This window comes from Berghia stephanieae, chromosome 2, assembly GCF_034508935.2.
Source record: "Berghia stephanieae isolate SIO BIC M18660-M18661 chromosome 2, UCSD_Bste_1.3, whole genome shotgun sequence".
Lineage (NCBI taxonomy): Eukaryota > Metazoa > Mollusca > Gastropoda > Nudibranchia > Aeolidiidae > Berghia > Berghia stephanieae.
Genome location: NC_088361.1, coordinates 118,565,585 through 118,588,311, shown reverse-complemented (window position 1 = coordinate 118,588,311; position 22,727 = coordinate 118,565,585). Strand labels below are relative to the sequence as shown.

General features: G+C 35.3%; 1 protein-coding gene across 1 annotated transcript in view; it reads left to right on the top strand.

The window, feature by feature from the left end:
* LOC144966407 (1-deoxyxylulose-5-phosphate synthase YajO-like) overlaps positions 1–22,718 on the top strand; it is a 27,983-nt gene extending 5,265 nt beyond the window's left edge. The window contains exons 2-8 of the mRNA XM_078902817.1: positions 4,104–4,166; positions 5,557–5,742; positions 6,412–6,570; positions 11,830–12,008; positions 13,162–13,213; positions 18,082–18,243; positions 21,132–22,718. Of these exons, the coding sequence (XP_078758943.1) occupies positions 4,104–4,166; positions 5,557–5,742; positions 6,412–6,570; positions 11,830–12,008; positions 13,162–13,213; positions 18,082–18,243; positions 21,132–21,227 (897 nt within the window). The 3' untranslated portion in view covers positions 21,228–22,718. The remainder of the gene's footprint in view (positions 1–4,103; positions 4,167–5,556; positions 5,743–6,411; positions 6,571–11,829; positions 12,009–13,161; positions 13,214–18,081; positions 18,244–21,131) is intronic.
* Positions 22,719–22,727: the final 9 nt, after the last annotated feature.

Here is a 22,727-nt window from a genome sequence, read left to right as displayed (position 1 = left end):
ATTATGGCTAACGCACGTAACTGGGCATCATTAGGGCTAACGCACGTCGGAGACTTGACTCCGACGACCCGGCACAGCCTTTTCCAAGGACTCAACTATGCGCCAAGCGACTCGAACACAGGACCTTCCGGTCCGAAAGTGTCATACCTCAAGGCCACATTGCCGCATTTAAACCGAACTTGATTGTATCTTCGTTTTTGTATTCAAACCAAAACCTTAAATTATGTGACCCATCACTTCAAATGGTTATTATGTCGGGGTAAACCAGTTGCCAAAAAAGGATTTTAAAGTCAAAATGACATAAAATGTGAATTTTAGTTTGTTTGGTTGTTCGTTTGTTTTTTTCAGTTAAAAAATATATATTCATTCTCCTTTATAAAATTTCTTTTAAATTTAAAAGCTATCCCCAGTCTGATGGTTTTTCTTTAAATTCAATATTCAGAATCAAAGCCACCCAATATCGTTTTGAGACGATAGCTCAGAAAAATTTTGTTGATTTATGAGTCGTATGATTAAGATATCAACAACTTGCTTGTCAACGACTCGATATAAACCATCCCACGCAACCAACGATTAGGTTTACCTTTCTGAAATTTAAAAAAAAACAAACAAAAAAAAAAACGTGCCACTAATTAAATTACACTGTTGTCATTATTGCAAGGAATTTACCTTATTTTTACCTTTATTCGTTTAATTCTATGCATTATTGTTAATTCGCGATTGCGACGTCGTTTCGAGGTCAAAAGGCAGCCATGAGCTGTATAATTTGAAGCTCAAATTTAGCTTCTTCTTCTTTTTTTTAGGTAGATATGATCCATTATCGGTCTTATTCCGTAAACAATTTTGTTTGTAAAAAAAATTGAGCATGTTATTAGACAATAGGTAAATAACACATCGAACGACTTAAGGAGAAAATTAGTTATGTTCTCGACAAAGTCAAATAGATCACGGGGGACTGTAGCACCAGAGCAGCGACTGTGCATACATACATTCATGCATACATACATAGGCCTACATACATGCATACATACATACATACATACATACATACATACATACATACATACATACATACATACATACATACATACATACATACATACATACATACATACATACATATCAACATTGTTTATTTCAGGAAATATATATGATAATGTGACAAGGGTAACATATTCATTGACATAATACCATTTCCTAAAATAGTGTACAATGTATAGAACTGGAGTATCAATTTGAACAGTGAAGGTTCAGGCTCTGTCACAGAATGTCTCAGAGGTAATAACGATATTAATGTTGACGACGATGATGATGTTTCACCGGACGAGCAATGTTGGTGTAGGGTGCCGAAGGCCGAGAGAGAGAGAGAGAGAGAGAGAGAGAGAGAGAGAGAGAGAGAGAGAGAGAGAGAGAGAGAGAGAGAGAGAGAGAGAGGTGGATCTATTGTCTCGTCGAATATTTTATGATACTTATTCACCCAGTTTGATCACACACACTTTACCCTGAAAGCTGAATGGAATTATCATCTCAAGTGATCTCAATGTGATTTGACCGCAGTGGGTCCATTTTCATAGACCTTGCTCGTAACAGATATGTCAACCATATTTTCATCATTGGTAGAGACACCATGTGGCTTATTAGACGAAATGCCCGGGATCGGGGTGGTGAACCCCCTATTCGGGCCCATGGTTGGGTCGCCATCAAGTTCATGCTTACCCTGGCAGGCCTTTGAGGCGCCCTCATTCAGCTAGTCTACCGGGATGGTCTAGTGACGGTCGACCGGTAGACTTCTTGTCCCTAAAATGAATAAGCACTTAGGCACCCCCACCACCACAAGGCGGTGATCCAATTGAGGGCGTTCAGCATTGGTTAAATTACTTTTGCATACATTTAAATGAGTTTTTCGTTTCATCAATTAATGCTCAGTGCTTAGCTATCTATCTATTTTTCTTATCACGAACCCTACGATTCTTTTCAAATGTGACTAATTGATAAGAAAAGTTGATGGGAATTTATTGTATTATGATATTTAGATATTATGGTGTTCTCCTGCCAAGAAAAATGATGCATGGAAAGCGTTTAAGTATCTGTATCTGTCACGCAACGAGCTGTCCAATAATTTTGTCAATATATTGAAAGAAGGGCATATAAAAATAAATAAATTCACTCACGTATTTTTTGCCGAAACTGTCGTTTCTATGTCCACCATTTCATCAGTCGGCATTTATCCGTAGAATAAATTATACGGATAAATGCCGACTGATGAAATGGAGGACATAATAGAAACGATTGCTTCAGCAAAAAGTACGTGAGTGAATTTATTTATTTTTATATGCTCTAACCAACATTATCGAGCACTCTCGTACCTATAAGTACAAACCAACACTCATATATATATATATATATATATATATATATATATATATATATATATATATATATATATATATATATTATATTATAATGTGTGTGTGAGAGAGAGAGAGAGAGAAGGGGGGGGGGGCATAATTTACATTTCGGGTTTCAACGACAGATAAGGCACGATGGATGTTGAATGACGGATTATATATAATATATATATATATATATAAATATATATATATATATATATATATATATATATTATATTATAATGTGTGTGTGAGAGAGAGAGAGAGAGAAGGGGGGGGGCATAATTACATTTCGGGTTTTCCAACGACAGATAAGACACGATGGATGTTGAATGACGGATTTATTATATATATATATATATATATATATATATATATATATATATATATATATATATATATATATATTACATTCCTGCTTTTGTCGTTGTTGTTCGCGAAAAAGTTGGCGTATCTGTAATGCGGAATATCTGTGGCATGATGTCCATAGAAGAAGTCCGCCACTTGTATGGTTGATACTGATAAGAGTTAAGTGTGGTTCACTAGAGGGTTGAAGTTTTTAAGTAATCTGATCTTATCAGCCACGTAAATCGTCCTTGTGTGTCCTCTCACAATTCCAATCTGTATTTAACCGGTAAGCTGCCATGCTCTGGAAAGACACGTATTTAAACATAATTTGGCCAGAAAACTCGTCCTTCAAATATCGATCGATTTATATAACCCTCGTCTTGGCAAAACAAAAACAAAACAAACAAAAAAACTCTCAAAACAGGGACCTCGCGAAGTTGTTTTTTGCCAAGATGAGACTCATTTAAATCGATCGATATTTAAAGATTGAGTTTTCTGACCAAATTTTTAAATACGAGATTTTCCAGACTTGACTATGGCAGCTTAACGGTTTTTTGGTTATAGAGGTCATGCGTGTTTTACTCCAGTTGCTGTCAATAATGGCGTATCTCATGCCGCATGTTTTTGAATTGTTACGACTATGTCGACCTTACGTTATTGTCGTTGTTGTTGCGGAAGTAGTGATGGCAATAATGGCAATAGCAGTAGTAATAACATTAGTAGTCGAAGTGGAAGAAGTTGTTTATTGTTGTTCTTTTGGTGTTTTTTTTTTTTTTTTTGGTATTTGTTGTTGTTGTTTTGTTTTTGTTTTTTGGGGGGATTTTTTTTTTATTTATTTGGGAGGGGGGGGGGGGGTGGTTGATTTTTTTGTTGTTTTTGTTTTGGGATTTGTTTGGGTTTTTTTTTTGGGGGGGGGGAGAATATTTGTTGAGTTGGGTTGCTTTTGTTTTGATTTGTTTTTGTTTTTTAGTTTAATTATTTTTTGAGTTGGGGGGTGGGGTTGGTCTTATTTTCTCTTTCCGCATAGATAGAGGCATATGTCTTCATGACGTCATATTCATATTTTGGAAGATGTCAGTCGGAAGTGTCCATATTAAAGTTACGTGGTAGTTATTCTGTCTGGTTGAGCCACAAAACAGTGATTTTGAATGGTCAAAATAGTAGCGACGCTTTATGAAAACCATGAAATGAGGATTGATATCATAATAATAATAATAATAATTATTATTATTATTATTATTATTATTATTATTATTATTATTATTATTATTATTATTATTATTATTATTATTATTATTATTATTATTATTATTATTAAACCATATGCAATTTTCGTGCATATTATTATTTTTTGTTTATCTTCAGGAATCGAGGGCCATAGTTGACAAATGCTTTGAACAAGGAATCAACTTTTTTGATACTGCTGAGGTGAGTTATTTTATTCAGTTAACTGAACTGTAATCCGATTTGTTAATTTAATTTTGTCGGGTTTTGATATGCAATTTTCTAAGTTTCTCCTTGCTTTTAAAAGAATGAATTATTTTCTCTCTTTTTCTTTATAGAGCACTCGCCTCAAAAATCAGGGGTGAGATCGATATCTTTCCAACCCCCCCCCCCCCCACGCGAACGTACTTTGTGAAAAATTAATGTCCTGTTTAAAGGGTAGTAAGCAATTGCTACTGTCTATTTAACGCAGCTGACATCGGGGATAAAATCCGTACTTTACTTTAACTTTATGAATGTAAATTTCGATCACACAAATGTTGATCTACAGATATCTAGCTGAAATTGGATTGGGTCAATGAATCTGTTGGCAAGCGTGTAACAAATGAAAATGAACACAATCGTGGTTTATCATAGATTATGGTTGTCTTCTTGAAACGTCTCCTTTCATGTACAGAAAGCAGACAACCAACAAGATAACTAAAGCGAATAATAATAGTATACGATTCTTACAGTCTTGCTTTTTGGAATCCCGGACCTTTTCCCAACCGCTTCACGAGCTTGCGAGTGCGCAATGGTTTGAATTCCAAAACGCAAGTGTGAGAAATCTTTTACTCTATATCGTGGCTAAGCCAGATAGGTAACGTTGTTGTGGGTCTTCCCCTGAATGGGTTTCCAAATTCCACACTTATTGAAATAATACGTGCTCGTTGCAATATTAGCATTGGATTTCACTCAGGATATGTCCAAAAAGGCGCCATCTCTGTTCCAGAATGTCCATGATATATAAGTATTATTTTATTCATCTTACAACATAGATTCCATTGTTTGACAACTTAAGACTAGATATAATTTTATCAACACGAGAATACACCAGTCTTGAATTTAAAGGATGGAAGGAGATTGCTTCCAATCACTTCCCAATGTGAGTAGGTACTGTGTCATCATTTCATTTGATTTTTGTCATTCTGCCGAATTATATAACGTATAAAGGCAATGAATTCTGGGGTATAATCTTAGTGTCTGCCCTCCGCCCCCCCCTCCCCCCCCCCCCCCCCCTTATTATCCTCCATTGTTTTAAAGAGTGTAAAAAATGAATGGCCAAATAATTTATTCGGGGTTTGTTGGGTTGTTGTTCATTGTTGTTTTCTTTTGTCTTTTTTTTTGTTTTTTTTTTTTTTTGTTTTTTTTTGTTCTTTTTTTTTTTGGTTTTGTTTTTGTTTTTGTTTTTTTGCGTGTGTGTGTGGTTTTATTCAGAAACTTTTCACTGTCGCCTCAGCATATTATATTAACCCTCTAATACACATTGTGTAATTGATATCAGGGTTGTCAATTAGATATTAGCTATTTATTTCTTCATTCTATTTGAACACAGGGTTATGCAGGGTCAGAGGAAGTGCTTGGAAAAGCCCTCCAGGGCCGCAGACAGAACGCCGTTGTGGCATCTAAGTTCGGGTTCCGTGAGGGGCCATCCACTCCTCCTTATTCTGCCGAAGAAATCGATGCCGCCATCACCAACTCCCTAACTAAATTGGAGACGTCTTACATGGATATCATTCAGGCATGTATCTATAGATAGAACGGAGATGACGTCACTCTGGTCTTTGTTATTATTTTTTTTTTTGCCATCCACGTTTATGAGTAATTCTCACTAAACTGTATTAACCAGATTATAAAAGTACAAGGCTACTCATAGTTTTGCGTGTTGGTCGGTTATACTTCCGGGTGGCAATGTTGTGAGCTTCTAAGCCAAGTGCATACTATTGCATACTATCTATATAATTATTTGTAAAGTTTATTTGATTTGATAGAATGGATGAAGTTGATGTCACTCGCCTCTCTGCTATCTATCTACTTGTTTTAGATCGCCAATTCGATGATTAGTTTTTTCACTCTATTCTCCCCTAACGTATCACGTGTTTAAGGTTGCACACAATTTTGTGTGTTGGTGCAATTTAATCTGGCGGACACAATGGTGAGCATTTTACTTAAACACATACCATCTTTACCCTTAACATTGTGAAAGCGTTTATAATGATAATGATAATAATGGTGATGATGATGATGGTTATTATTATTGTTGTTATTATTATTATTATTATTATTATTATTATTATTATTATTATTATTATTATTATTATTATTATTATTATTATTATTATTATCCTATTAACATTAATTAATTTAAATGAGTGCTTTATATGAAAATGGCGGATTATTTTCGTTTCAGATTCACTTCCCAAGTTTCATGAAAGACGTGAAGGAGACGGTTACAGAATTAAACCGCCAAGTGGCTCTAGGAAGGATAAGGTATTACGGCCTATCCAACTTTGGACCAACAAGGTTAAACGAGTTTGTTGATGCTGGAGCTAAGCCTGTTGTTAATCAGGTAACATTTTTGAGGGTTATGATTATGTTTTTCTTGTATACGTTTGGTTTTTATATTAAGTAAACATCACTTTAATCCTCACGCACTAAGCGCTTCATTATATATGATTATATTATTTTAGTTGACAACGAACGTGCGTTATATGCTATGAACCGTGCAATACTTTTGAACAAAGGTATCTAGTTTTAAAATAGATTCTCTCTCTCTCTCTCTCTCTCTCTCTCTCTCTCTCTCTCTCTCTCTCTCTCTCTCTCTCTCTCTCTCTCTCTCTCTCTCTCTCTCTCTCTCTCTCTCTCTCTCTCTCTCTCTCTCTCTCTCTCTCTCTCTCTCTCTCTCTCTCATTTTGTTTAATTTAATGTTTGTTTTTGTGTTATTTTTTTTGTTTTTGTTCTTGTTTCGTTTTCTTAGTATAGTATAGTATAGTTTTCCAGCGTATTAGGCGTTTTGTGCCTTTGCTGATCTTGGCATTCAGTTCATCGAGATAAAAGTCAATAAAAAGCCCTAACAGATCTTTTGACCTGTATCTATAATATATAAACTTTTTGATAAATTGAAGGCCCTAACCCTAACAGATCGTTTGACCTGTATATACGTCTAACCCTTTGATGGGATCTTAATGGGCGGTTCAACTATGCTAAACATGTAATCTGCTAAGTGGCTATCTAAGCTATTTTTGAAGGCGTTGACACTTGGAGCATTGGTCACCGTTTCAGGGAGACTGTTCCAGCAGTCGATCACACGTTGATTAAAGTAGTGTTGCCTAAGCGATGTGTTACACCTTGGTTTATGCAGCTTGTAATTATGACCTCTGTTTCCATTGTTTGCAAACACGAAAAGTTTACTCTCGACTTGATACAAACTGTGTGTAAACTTGTATGTTTCAATCATATCACCTCGTACTCGTCTGTATGTCATGCTTGAATTTCAATACGTTTCAGTCTATCCTCATATTGCTTATCTTTCAACCCAGGAATTACTTTTGTTGCTCTGCGAAGCACGCCTTCAATAAGTTTCTTATCTTTCTCAATTTGTGGTGACCATACTGAGTTGCTGAACTCGAGATGGGGTCTGACTAATGCAGTAAATAGTATTTTCATAGTTGCTGCATCTAAATAGGTAAAAGATTTCTGATGAGTCCAAGGATTCTGTTTGCCTTATTAACTTGTGTTTCTATATGCTTTGAGAATTTTAATTTAGTATCAACATGTACTCCCAAATCTTTCTCAAGTTTTGACTTATTCAGAGCTGTTCTGTCGCTACAGTGATGCTGTCTCATATCGTAGTGAAAGATTTTGTTTTTCGTTCCAAGATGTAGCACTGTGCATTTTCCAGCGTTGAACTTCAGTTGCCAATCGTCTGCCCAGTTGACTAGATTGTCAATATCTAACTGAAGACTGTCTCTATTTTCTAGATTGTTTACCTTTCTGTATACTTTAGTATCATCGGCATACATTGAACATGAGCTAGACAAAATACTTGGTAAATCATTAATGAAGATTACGAAAAGAGTTGGACCTGAGACGCTGCCTTGTGGCACTCCACTAAGAACTTCTGTCCAATTTGACACTGTGCCTTGCACGCTAACTCTCTGTTTCCTGCCTACTAGAAAATGCTTAATCCAGCTTAGAGTATTTCCTTGAACACCATGAGCTTCCAGTTTGTTTAAGAGTCTTTGATGGGGAACAGAATCAAAAGCTTTAGCAAAATCTAAGTAGATTGCGTCAACCGAAGATCCTTGGTCGAGAAACTCTGTCCAATCATTTAAAGTCTTTAGGAGGTTAGTTGAACATGACCTGCCAGAAACAAAGCCATGTTGGCATTCAGACAGTAACTTGTTGTTCTTTAGGTGAGTTATGACATAGTCTCTAATAATGCTCTCCATTATTTTGCAAACCACTGAGGTGAGGCTAACTGGTCGATAATTGCCCGGATTACTCTTGTCTCCTTTCTTGAATAACGGTGTAACTTGTGCTTCTTTCCAATCGGGTGGAAGAGTTCCTGAGTCAAGTGATTTTTGGAACAGTAACGCTAATGGTTCGGAGAGTTCTTCTGACAACTGACATAATACGCTGGGGTGGAACATGTCAGGTCCTGGGGACTTGTTCATATTGAGTTTGTCTAGTTTCTTCTTTACAGTGTCTTTGTCGAATTCTATATCTGATAGTATGTTGTTTACACTTTTTCTTTCACATGTAGGTATATTAGTAAGATCCTCGTTGGTGAATACACTGCTAAAGAACTTGTTAAGAATATTGGCTTTGTCAATGTTAGATGAGGCTGTCTTATGATCATCATACAAATCCGCAATACCGTCTTTAGTCTTCGTTTTTGTTCTAGCATATGCAAAAAACTTTTTCGGGTTCACTTTAGCCATACGAGAAATAGATCTCTCATAGTCCTTTACAGCAATTCTGCATGAGCTTTTGGCTTGATTTCTGGCCCTCGTGTAATTAATATAGTCTGCACCCTCTCTAGTTTCTAAGTACTTTTTGTAAGCTTGCTTCTTTTTCTTGAGTTTTGCCAAGACTGTAGGATTGATCCACCGAGGTGAAGTTCTGTCTGAACTACTTTTAACTTTTGGTACGCTGATGTCCACTGCTGACATAACTTCAGATTTGATAATAGTCCATGCATCGAGTACAGACAGGTTTATTACTTTTTGTGTTAGGTCTGCAGCTGAGACTAATTCAGAAAGCTGTTTGTAGTCGCCTTTATCGAAACAGTAGCGGGGTTCGTTCGAGTAACATTTCTTTGTGTAACATCTAAAGTCAAAATATAAAACCTGGTGGTGACTCTTGCCTAGTGGAGCCTCATGTCTTATTGAGTCAATCATTGAATGTTCATTTGTAAAAACCAGGTCCAAAATATTTGGGGTTTGCTCTGAACGGTAGTGAGTTGGTTGCTTAACGTGCTGTGTTAAGAATGAATCCCTGACAGCTTCCATGAATTTAGAAGCAGAGTGATCTGAGTCCTTGGGGGATAACTCATTTGCCCAGTCTACTTCAGGAAAGTTAAAATCTCCCGTAACTAGAACATGTGATTTGCCTTCTGTCATTTTAACTAAAAGTTCATTAATCTTATCATTGTTTTCAAAAGAGCTATTCGGTGAACGATAAACCGAGCCAACTAACATCCTATCATTGTCTCTAAGTGTTATTTCACACCAAACGGATTCTTTGGATGATGACAAGTTGTCTGACAACTTGACTGGTTGAGCATTTAGCTTTGAACGAACCCATATGGCTACACCACGATGACAACTTTTATCCTGAATATTGTGAAAACAATCAAAGCCTGGAATCTGAAGTTCTACCGGCTCGATTTTACCTCTTTGCTGATTTTTAGGTAACACTTCAGTTATACTTATAACATCAACACTCTCAGCATCAATCGTTAATAAAAGTTCATCTCTCTTGTTGATAAAAGAATCTGAATTTGTATAAAAGCACTTTAAAATGTCCGTGCGATGACGGTCTAATTTTTTGTACAAGCACTTAAAACTGTCCGTCTGATGGGGTTAAAAACATTCTGTACATTAGAACTAAAATCGTTGGTTATTTTCTTTCCTCCTCCTCTCTCTTTCTGTCTGCTGGCATGCCCTGTCTTCTATTGGAATCTACAACTTTCCCCCTCCATATTGTCCACTTCTCTCCCCCTTTCTGTATTGTCTCTTCCCTTTTTTTGTCTCTCATCTCTACCAATTTCCTCATCTCTTCCCTTTCTAAAGGGGTGTAATCCTTTTTTAAAAAAATATTTTTATGTATTTCTGATTGGCGGAGTTTACGACCATTTCTCAGAACTCCAGAAGCCTGCTCCTCATTCTTAATTGATATCAGAAAAGGTCTTGTACCAGGGGCTTTGGAGTGTAGGCGCTTACAGGTTGATATGTCAACATCAGTGTCTAAAGTTTCTTTACAAAGCGAGATGAGAAAGGTCTTATCATCTCTAATACGCTGGTCTAGTTCCTCAGCACTGCTCTCTGGGATACCGAAAAAGACAATATTATTCTTCCTCCTATCTCTTTCTGCTAGTTCCTTTGCACTCTCTGCTGTCACTTGGCTAGCTAAGTCTTTTCTAACCTCTTCTGCATAACTTTGTTGGGCATTTGCTGTAGGGTTTCGTGGGACACTCTTTTCTCTTTTCAAAGTATCAATTTCTTCCCTGATATTTAAAATTTGGGACTTCAAATCTTCTAGAACATTCCTTTTAAAATCATCCAGGATTTCATTGCATTTCTGTTCTATTAATTTATCTTTTTTGACTGCTGACATAGCTGGTCGCTCGCACTCCTCACAAAACCAGTGAAACTTGCAGGAATCATCTATCAAGAGGGCATATTGTTCTATTGTTATTTCACTACAAACTCTGCAAACATAGCAATCACATCTGTCACAAATAATCATTTCATGGTTTGGATCACTGAACTCTTGGTGACATACTTTGCACTCATCAACTTCAATAGTAACATTTTTCGATGATTTGTTTTTTTCCGCCATTTTGGGTGTTTACAACCTCAGTTTCAGAAGTCTTTCCATTGACTTTTTTATTCTTATTCTTTGACATTTTCACTTCAAAATGATTAAAACTATAAATATATATATTTTTCTTCTTCCTCTTTTTTTTTTTCTTTTTAAAAAAAATTGGAATTGAGTGCTAAATTAAATACTGTAGTTTAATGAACAGTTAATGATATTCCTGCGGGGTGAAAATACTTTTTTCCAAGATAAGAAAAGTATTCAAATTCTCTCTGTCTTTGGATTTCTATAAAACAACATTGCCAGATCCCAGAATTACATCGTCGTTGAAGATGTCCTAAGAATCGTCTTTTGATTTAAAATTTTTTTTTTTATGTTTGTAATTTTTTAAACATCATAATATTATACAAATGGTAAACTTATTGATTGGATCCCGATAGTTCAGTTGGTAGAGCATTCACCTCTCATGCAAAGGTTCCAAGATCGACCCCGGGTGTATTCAGGGTTTTTTTTCTGACCCCCTATCCACCTGGCAGTGATTGGGTAGCTGGGTCTGTTAGATCTTACAGAAAGTACTTTGCAATAGACTATCATTCTATCCAAATGGTAGCAAGCAGTTGCTATTGTTCATCTCATGCTATAGAAACCGGTATAAACTCGGGCTTCATTGATTTAATGGTTCTGATGGAATATTTTTTTTAAAAGAAAAAAAAAACTTATCAATGAATTTTTGTTTGTTTGCATACGTTCCATTTCAATCATAGTTTGTTTTGAATTCTAACAGATTGGTTATAACCTGCTGTGGCGATCAGCAGAATGTGCCTTACTTGAACAATGTAGGAAACACAACGTCAGTATGATGGCTTATTCCCCTTTGCAACAAGGATTGCTAACAGGGAAATACGCTAACTTGTCTGAAGTCCCAGAAGGAAGAAGAAGGGGTCGGCTCTTTTCCCAGGCTTCGTGAGTAAAGTTAACTTCGCAAATTTATGACCAATGCATCAATCTGATGTAATTTAAAGGCATGGTTTTTGACTCATAACACGATCTGAAATAGGTCAACAGGTTCAAGCCAGTGACCAGTTGGTCCTACTGTTTTCTCTGTCCACCCAGCAATGATTAGGTAGCTGGGTCTGCTAGAGCTGGTTGAAAGTACTTTGCGATAGACTAGTGGTGTCCTATCCAAATGAAAGCAAGCCATTATTATTGTTTGTGTAATACTACAGAAACCGAGGGCTCCATTTGCCAAATGGCTCCAATGCTTCATCACTTTTAATATGATTTCATTGAGACAATTTGGTATAGCATCTTTAGATTAAAAATTTTTTTAAGACATATTACTCCAATTGCTTTGACTTTCATTTCAATTTCGTGCATCCCGACAAAATACTTCATTAATGCAGTGGTTTGTGAATTGTAAAGAAAGCTTTCATGCCAAATGTTTTATACCTCACAAATCTTTTCTTAGTAAAAGTTGGTCGCTCTGATCCACTGTTTGATTCAAGCAAGCTAGTTTCTGTTGGGTGGACAAAGAAGCCATTAAAAAATCTGATGTAATGGTGGATCGATCCAGATTCTTTTCATGTTCGTCACATCCTCCAGCAACTAATCTTCTTCTTGACCTCTAAAAGGACGTTTGTTCATTGTCTCTTTGCAGTTTCAGTCATTTTAACTTGTTGTAGTATTTAAAAAATAATTTCTTTAGTCTTTGATTTCCATTTTTGTCTTTTAATTTTTTAATTAATTTTTGTTGTTGTTGGGTTTGGGGGTGCGGGGGGGGGGGGGGGTTGCTCTTTTCTGCAGAGGGGGGGGGGGTTTGTTAAAATCTCGATATGAATGTACTTACAGTGCAGTGCAGTATGCATTCCTCATTTTCACGGATTCCTCGTACTAATGTTAATATCAGAAATTTATAAATTTCCCTATTTTCTTTATACAAATTTCCTGGATTCCTCATAGTAAATATTTTGCCTCAGCAAGAACGAGAAATATGTGCCAGATTGTATTTCTTTTCTCTTTGCTTTTGCTTATTTGACTTTTCTTTCTTTATTTAAAAAAAATTTTTGCCAAACCAGCAAACAATAATTTTGATTTGCTCATATATTTTTGTTTCCAGAACGCCACTAGCAAGACATGGCACAGATGGTGCAGAAGATGAAGTGAATGAGGTTAGAATTTTGGAAATCAACGTCATATTAAAACTATACACTCTAGTGAAAATAATTTATTGATAGATGATTTAATTTCTTAAAAGATGGCATTGCCATTTCTATCATTAGATATCTTTAGTCATTGTACCAATCATTTTCCATTTCATTTTTCAGTCTGTTATTTTATCAAGTATTTACTTTTTCAAATGATAAGCAAAGGGAAACTACCATGCTTTGCAAAAACAAATTTTGTAATATGCCCTTGATTGTTTATTGACGGTATGAACTTTTAAATGTTGGTTATTACTCTTTATTTCTTTACTTTATTTATTCTAATTGAATATCAACAAATGGTTTAGAAATTGGGAGACTAGTGAAAGCATTGCTTTTAATGGTGTACAAAGTCTTCTTACTTCTTCTTCGGGTTAAGGCAACCAGCGCCATCTTGTTGACAATTAATGCTGCTCTTTAGTATACATTAGGTAGACGGACAAGGTGTTTTTGAAGACTTCCATGTTGGGCGCATCAACAATTTCCTCTAAGAAGCTGTTCCATTCTTTTGCTGTTTTGTGGAAAAAACTCGATTGTCTGCGAGATGTTATTGAGGCTCGAGTATTGTATATCAGTGTATGTGTTGTATGAGTGCTATGTCTGCGGGTCGAAAGTTTAGGCTGAATTTGGATGTAATGTTAATTTGACCTTGGTGTTATTTGTAAAAGTTTATGGGTTGTGACTGTTGTCTACAAGTAATAAGTGGTAGTAATCCACGGATCTTCACATCAGTGTCCTTTAGTTTTTCTATGTGACCTAAATTTGTGATCCATCTTATCATTCTTCGTTGTACTTTTTCGAGGGTATTATTACCATCCATACTGTGTGGATCCTACACAGAACATACACACTCCAGTGATGGTCTGGCCATGGTCTTGTAAGCTGCTAATTTTGCATATTGGTTGCTTGATTTATGATTTCTTTTTCAGAAGCCAAGGATCTTATTTGCTTTGTTTGCGATGTTTTGAATGTGATTGTTCCATTTCATGTCTGTTGTTATTGTTACACCGAGATATTTAGTTTGATTTACTTCTTCCAGCTTCTGTCCATGCAAGTGGTAATTATGTTGGTAAGTATTGTGTCAATGAGACTTTCTGGGGTTGAAAGACATTTTCTACTGCTCCTCCCATGTCGTCAACTTGTCGAGGTCTTGTTGTAATTGAATATGGTTTGGAGTGCCTTTCAAATTTTTGTGACAAGCTGTATCATCTGCAAAGAGTCTTGTCATGGAATTTAGGTCCATGGGTATTTCATTTTTAAATATCAAGAACAACAGCGGGCAAAATATGGAATCTTGTGGTATGCCAGACTCAACCGGGATATAAGGGGATTTTTCTCCATTTACTAAGACATCTTGTTTACGATCTGATAAAAAGTTGTTGATCCATGCATTTAATTTGCCTCTTATTCCATAATGCTTAAGCTTTATGTACGAGGAGACTGTGCTGACTTTGTCAAATGCTTTACTGAAATCAAGGACAAGCAATATCTTCTTGTCTACCTGCATCCATAACCTGTGCTATTTCGTCTGTCAGGCCAATGAGCTGTGTCTCACATGAATGATATTTGCGGAACCTGTGTTGTTGTGGACAAATGATTTTGTTTTGTTCACAGTAGTTTGGCAGTGATGTGCTCATAGATCTTACAAGGAATGCAGGTCAATGATATTGGCCAATAATTATCAAGTTTGCTTCTATTGCCCTTCTTAAAAATCAGTTACATTGGCGATTTTCCAGTCATATGGTATAAATCCGATATTAAGAGACGATTGATAAATTTTTGCAAACACTGAAGCCAGTTCAGATGCAAGCTCTTTCAATACACTGGGGGATAAGTCATCTGGGCCAGTTGCTTTTGTGGGGTCAAGTATTGTGACGAGCTTTTGACACTGTATGTCATGATTATGATATCCACACATTGTGATATGGCATTAGGTTGTTTTTTTTGGCACACCTCACTTTGAATTCTTCGACAGTAAAATTCTCATTTGGACTGAATGCAGACTGGAATTATTTGTTCAGAATCGTTTATTATCGTCGATGACTTGTGTTCCTCTTTCTCCTAGGGGAGTGATCCCGATGTTTACCCTTCTTTCAGATGCCATGAAAGCCCAGAACCTTTTTGTTGTGTGTGGTTTGTCTACAGACGCCTCCAGGATTAAGCCCTCAATGTGGCTCCAATAAACCCTGCATATTTGCTGTCTTGTTTGCTTTTTGAGTGTTGCAGAGTATTCTTGGAGGTCTTCCCTTCCTGTTCATTTCATTTTAGAGTGAATTCATTTTCTCCTTTTGATCATCTTTAAGGTTTTATATTTCAGCCATTCAAGATTCATTTTCCCACCAATCATCTTGTGCGGTATGAATTGTTGGGTGCAATCATGTAATCCTGCTCGTAGTTTATCCCACATTTTTCTAACATCAGGCATGTCACTGTGTAAAACGGTTTCCGATAGAGTGGAGACAGAGGATTGTAGGTCATCCCAATAAGCGTTTTTATAAATATGCCACAATTCTAGGTTTGTAAAAACTTTGTCTTGCTTCTGTATTATCTCCCAATGAACAATGTAATGGTCTGATATACCAGGGATAATTTTACAGTAGAAAAAAGCTCCGGCTGATTCATTACAAGATCCAATTCATTGTTTTTCCTGGTTACCACTTCTACTTTCTGTACAAGTCCTAGATCATCTAGATTATCATTAAATGTGTTGTGAAGACCAACATATAGACTATCTTTATTCAATGTTTTGTCTTTCCAATTTCAGCCAGGAAAGTTGTAATCTCCAGCAATGATGATTGCAGAGTTTCATGTCTTCATGCTAATGTCAGTGATTTTTCAAATTTCATGAGACTTAATTTTATTCATCGCCTTTGTCAGGTCGATAGTATGAACCAACAAGTAGATGTTTTTTGTTTTGTAATTTGATTTTTGCCCATATTATTTCTAAGTCCTTGATTGTAAGATCTATTTCTTCATTTACCACCAGAGTATTGGAAATTTCCACAAGAACTCCGCCTCCATCATGGTTTCTATCTTTTCTGAAAGCGTTAAACTTTAGGGGGAAAATTTTCTGTTTTGGATGTCAGAGTTAATCATCGTTTCAGTCACAATGATTATGTCAGGTTTTTTAGCCAATAATAGTTGATGCAGTTCGCCAACTTTGTTACAGATTGATTGATTGGTAGTTAAAATTTAGTGCAGTTCACCAACTTTGTTACAGGTTGATTGGCAGTTAAAATTTAGTGCAGTTCGCCAACTTTGTTACAGATTGATTGATTGGTAGTTAAAATTTAGTGCAGTTCGCCAACTTTGTTACAGATTGATTGGCAGTTAAAATTTAGTGCAGTTCACCAACTTTGTTACAGATTGATTGGCAGTTAAAATTTAGAAGTCATAAAGTCAAATTTGAGTGTCTGTTGTGACATAAGGGGGTTGGGCAGTGACTCGTAAGGAAGATTTCTGCAGATGGGTATAAAGAATCCATGTTGTTATTTTTTTTGGTTAAAATTGTAGTTTGCATTTCTGCGCTCATGGACGACATGGCTTTCTGTAGCTGGGGGAATCTACTCAGTTGTCATTACACTTTTGTATAATTCGTAGTTGGCAGTTGGAAAACCATGACTGTTGCGGTGTTTTGTGTTAATAATTTGTCTGTTAATGCGATTTGTTATTGCTGTTCTTGTTGGTAGTTGATTTTCATTAATGGCATTGTTTGTATTAATATTTATATAAGTCAACGCAGAAGGTGGTCTAGGTTTGAGTTGTGTTTGTTTGACGTTGATTTTGATCATGTGTTTTTTCCGACAATACATAAAGAATTAACTGTTGATGCTAGTAGCACAGTGATAAAAAATCTCACAGCCAATGTAAACAAACGGGGGCAGTAAAAAAATGGACAAATTTGCATGTTTCATCTTTAAAAATCTTGAGATAGCTTCTGAAATAAAAACACCAATGTATGTATACACAGGATAACTCAGACCTCATATATAAGTAGATAGAAAATCTGGTACGAAAAAGCCACTTAGAGACACGTGACACATGTCTGCCGGTTAAGCATGTATAAGTTACCTTAGTATTACAAGTTACCAAAGTTAGTATAATGTTATAAAAGTCAGTATAATATTATAGTGGACATAATGCATGGAAGTTGGATTAATTTAATATTCTTTAATTTATATTATTTGATTATGTATCAATAAGTTCACATCCAAAGAATGTTATTGTTGACTTTGAAAGAAAAATGATTCAACTATATTCTCAAAACAATTAAGTGTCACATCACAAACATAGCAACAGGCCTATACTTTAGCCATTGACCCGTACCGACATTAAAGATAAAGATTCTGTCTTTCACAGCCATTCTGCCCATCTAGTAATAATATATTACTGGGGTTAATGGTAAACTTAATGAATAATATCATGCAATATACTCAAAGGGTAGCAAACTTTATTGTCTCTGAAATCTTGTAGAGTGAGTAGTATGTATATATTCTAGTTACCTTTGGATATTTACACCATTCAGGCTGACAGGTTTCATTTTTAATGATACTCCGGAGTTCACGGCATCTAATTTATGGCGTGTTATTTAGACTTTAATGGCCAGGTTCACCTTGAACTCAAAAACTCGTCATTACATCTTATCATCTTCACAAACAGAGCTGTAAGTGTAGTGTGACTTAGGCTGAATCACATCCCACAACCATGTTATAGTTTCTTGATGAAAACAATCAAACCTGTGTCCATTACAAGACGAATAATATCTAAATCCTGAATTTTGAAAATTTTTGTCTCACTGGAAAAAAAAAATGATAATGGTTGAAATTTCGTTACAGGCTTTAAAATCCATCCGAGAAATCTGCACCAAGGCAGGTGTCAAGATGTCCAAGGCTTCCCTAGCCTGGATCCTCCAGCAGCCTGGGATTGATGTGGTAATCGTGGGTGCCAGCACACCAGAGCAGATGGTAGAAAACAGCGATATCATTAAGTTGAATAATGTAAGTCATATATATAGTAGGAACAGATTAGTTAATCCTGATAACGTTCAATGTTTGTCCAAACTGGCATGATATTTCAAGTATTCACCAAGAGAGCAATAATAATAATAGTGACACAATTGGTTGCTTTTTAATGACAAGTGGACTGTCCAATATTATAAAAGGGTTTTTACTATGAAAGCTGGATGCCAGGTTTTCTTTCAACATTTTGGATCCCTTGAATTTTTATTTTTTTATTTTTTGGATTTAAAGGTTTACCATGAAACACTGACATAACATGGTAAACGAAACTTGGCCTAAATTTATTTGAAAAGCAAGTGTAAATGTTGCTGCTCAAAACTCATAGAAAATAATAATAACGTGAAGTTGAATGTAAGCTTCAATTTAATTACAAAAACAGATCAAATGAACGTTTCGGGTTTCCCCTTTATCAACAAAACAGGATGAATGAAACACCATAGATGAATGAGATGATGTGGTAGTGGCGTAGTTAAGATGAATAAACAAAACATTGGTTGGCAGGAAATATTATGCTCCTTTGTAAGGAAGCATGAATTAAAATAGAATACGAGATATTTCTAAAAAATGTGCAATTAATTAAGTGAAAAGAGGGGAGGCGGGGAGGAACTGTGTAATGCATTTGTGCTTCCTTACAAAGGAGCATAATATTTCCTGCCAACCAATGTTTTGTTTATTCATCTTAACTACGCCACTACCACATCATCTCATTCATCTGTGGTGTTTCATTCATCCTGTTTTGTTGATAAAGGGGAAACCCGAAACGTTCATTTGATCTGTTTTTGTAATTAAATTGAAGCTTACATTCAACTTCACGTTATTATTCATTTGAAAAGCAAGAGAAAGTGAACAAATGAGTTATTGAAAAATGGTGGGATCGCTAGAAAAGACATTTTGTCCAAGTTTCATGACATTATGGATTTTAAAATCTGAACGTTTACATTAAGATTAACAGTAAATTTTGTTCCAAAGCTGATGAAACCAGAGGACAATTCAAATTAAGAAAAATGAGTAAGGACAATTGTTTAAATTATTTTAATAATCTAGGTCAATTAATCGTATTTATTTTACTTATATACCCATCTTATTAGACTTATTATTTTTATATTATCTGTTCCATGTGGCGACCTTTTCAACAGAGACACACTTATTAATGCTTTGTATAAAAACATCCACCATAGAGTAACTTTGTTCTCAAGGACTTTGTCTCACAAAACCTTTTAAGTTCTGTCAACGACTATATAGGTAGGAGAAAGTGTGGTTAAAATGCTGGTCTTTCAAGTAGCCCCGATAGGTGAAGGTCATAGCATGTTTAAGACTGGATTGATAAAATAAGGCATAGACCCTCTCTGGTCACTTATTTTCAATACCACAATTGCCTTTTGAGCATCGTCAATGACATTGTTGATAATGGCAAAATTGTTAAACAAAAATCTAAAATGAAATGCACATTCTAATTCCTTTTTAAATTTGGAACTTTTTCATCAGAAATTTTTGTTGTTGTCATTATTAAATTTTTCTTGAGTTTTTCCTTTTTGGCCATTTGGTACGTTCCAAGACATTTCATATATTTAGTTCTATTTTTGTTTCTTTTTAAATTGATGAACTTTTTCATGAAGTGCAAACCCAGAATTCATGATATTTTCTAATTACACCTTGAAGTGATTTAATTCACAGCAGGTCACAAAAACTAACTCACAACGTGCAAACAATAGTCTGTTTGCATTGGACATTTTTGTACTTACGCGGTGTGTTGTAGGGTGCTTTTAGTTTTCCATTTGTTATGAAGACAAATTATTGGAGATAACAATGAGAGTACTGATATGCACTGTTCAATGATGACTGATTAGCAGACTTACACATGCTCACTCTATACCATGACACCTCGTGCTAGTAATGTACTCATTACTCATTACCTTAAAAGGAGGCGCTAATTGCATTTACAATGTTAGAAACACACTAAGTTTTACTTTTCTATGAGGATCTATAATGGAAAGCTGATTTAAACAGTAAGGTCTGATTTTCCTTTAAATTACAAATAGAGGACGAATCTCTGAGCAAAGATTGTAGGCTGTTCCGTAACAGGGACAAAATGTAAAAAATGTTTCCTCTCCTGCCCTTAGTCTGGTTTGAGAGAGTAGTGATTAACAAGAGATTTGAATAATGTATCTGGCTTTTAGACAGCACAAGATCTTGGAGATATTGTGGTGATGCTCCTTCATTATATTTAAAAACTATTGTAGCAGCTTTATATCTAATTTATTCATCTACAGGAAGCCAGTGGAGATGACAGAGAGGGGTACTTCATAACTATTATTGTGCAGCTATTTGGTCTAGTGGTATGACACTCGCTTTTGGATCGCAAGGTCCTGGGTTTGAGCCTTGTGCTCGGCGCATAGTTGAGTCCTTGGAAAAGACTCTTTACTCACATTCTCTCACTGTACTCAGGTGTAAAATGAGTACCTGGCCGTTAACAGCATTGTCTTTGTCCGAAAAATTGTAATATCGCCTAACAGGCGTCATGTCCCATCCAATATCTTAAATGTTGCTGTTGGTCAGGGACCCATTGTAAAGCGCTTTGAGAACATTTAGTGGATATTGCGCTATATAAAGCTCAATTTTTTTTTTTTTTTATTATCAGATTGAGGAGTGTCTACTAATTATGTCTGAACATTATGATTGTCTTGCACTTAGCACTCTGTCTTTGTAATCACAGATACTCAACACGAGCTGTTACCGAAACAATCTCTTTCACAGTTAAACGATGTTCTGTTTTTGTTTTGTTTTGTTTTTTTGGTTGTTGTTTTGTTTTGTTTTGTTTTGCTTTTTTGTTTTTTTCTGGCATTAAATTGTCATTATCTTTTTCACAGGATGTCGTACAGCAATTGACCAAAGCCACGGAGGGAGTTAAGGACAAGATTGGAGAAATTCTTGATCAGTGGGCGCCTGTGGATAGAAGCAACTGATTTCTCTATAATATAGAGTTCACTACAAGAAAGAAAAACAGGAATATATAAAGTAGAACCTTTTAATTATTTAGATTTTATTATTTGGATGTTAGACGGTAACATTGGACATGAAACACTTAAGTTTTGAATACTTCTCAATTCTGTAATTGAAAAAAAAAATATAGACAAAAAAAATCTTTTATCAATTACTTATAGCGGGTGCTTATTTTCATAAAACATGTTTTGTTTATCAGAGGACTTTACAGTAGACTGTACTTTAACTGACCATTGCTCAAGCAGGACGTTTGCATATGAAAGCAATTACTGTAGATGTAAACGTTACTTAGTAATATCACATGGCCAAATCATAGTGGTGATATGGTAGCACATCTCAACAGTTGGAAGGTCTGAGGTTCAATCCCCAGAAGAAAGGCCGATTTTTAGGGGATATTTTACAAAATATTTTGTTCTTTTTAGCTTTGTCTGGCACTGTACCAAACTAAACTTGTCAGGTTTTTATCTAAAGATGTTCAAAAACCATGAAATATAATTATTTCTCTTAGTTTACAATGATTGTAATTGAAAATCCTACAAGTTGTTGGCATTTTATTAGTATTATTGTTATTTAATTGATATTATCCTTACATTCATTGCTCTATTTGATAATCCGGTATTTTCTTGTTTACGCGGGGATGAGTTTTTGAGAATATATCTCAGGAATTTCAATGTTTAAAACTTCACACTCTGAACCAGTCAACTGCGGTATTATGGAAAAACTTGTATTTAAAAATTTGGCCAGAAAACTTGTACTTTGCAAAGTCCCAGGTTTGAGAGATTTTGCCATGATGCGGGTCACTAAAATCAATCGATGTTTGAAGGACGATTTTTCTGGCCAAATTTTTAAATACAAGGTTTTTCAGAGTACGGCAGTTGACTGATTAAGAGTATGGGTAATATTATAATGGTTGTTGTAGATCACTGATTAAGATACGTGATCAATTGTCCCCAAAGGGAATTAATTTGAATTTTAACCTTTAATTTTAAGCGTTGAATTGAAATAAATCCTGTCATATTAGGAAAGTCAGCTCGGATTCTAACGTTTAAAAAAACATTAAATTTCGTAATTCTGATTATTATTATTATTAAACTAAATTTTCTTCATCTAAATCATTGCAACATATGGGTAATATTATGGTTGTTGTAGATCATTGATTAAAATATGTGATCAGTTGTCTTAAAATGGTAGGATGTCGGCGTGAACCTGATTGATGCACGGGATTACATTGAAGAATTTCTATTTTATTCATTTACATAGTGCTGATCCTACAAGCATGGGATTTTTATTCAGACGTGGAAAAGTTATTGTTTTACTCACTTAATGTTGACACTTTGACTGGCTTGTTACAAATTTAACACAAAAAATGTTGGAATAATTAAAGAAGACATGATTTTATACATTTTCTCTGTTTTATTTCATTTCATTTAATGAATAAATTCGTTTAAAAATCATATTAATAG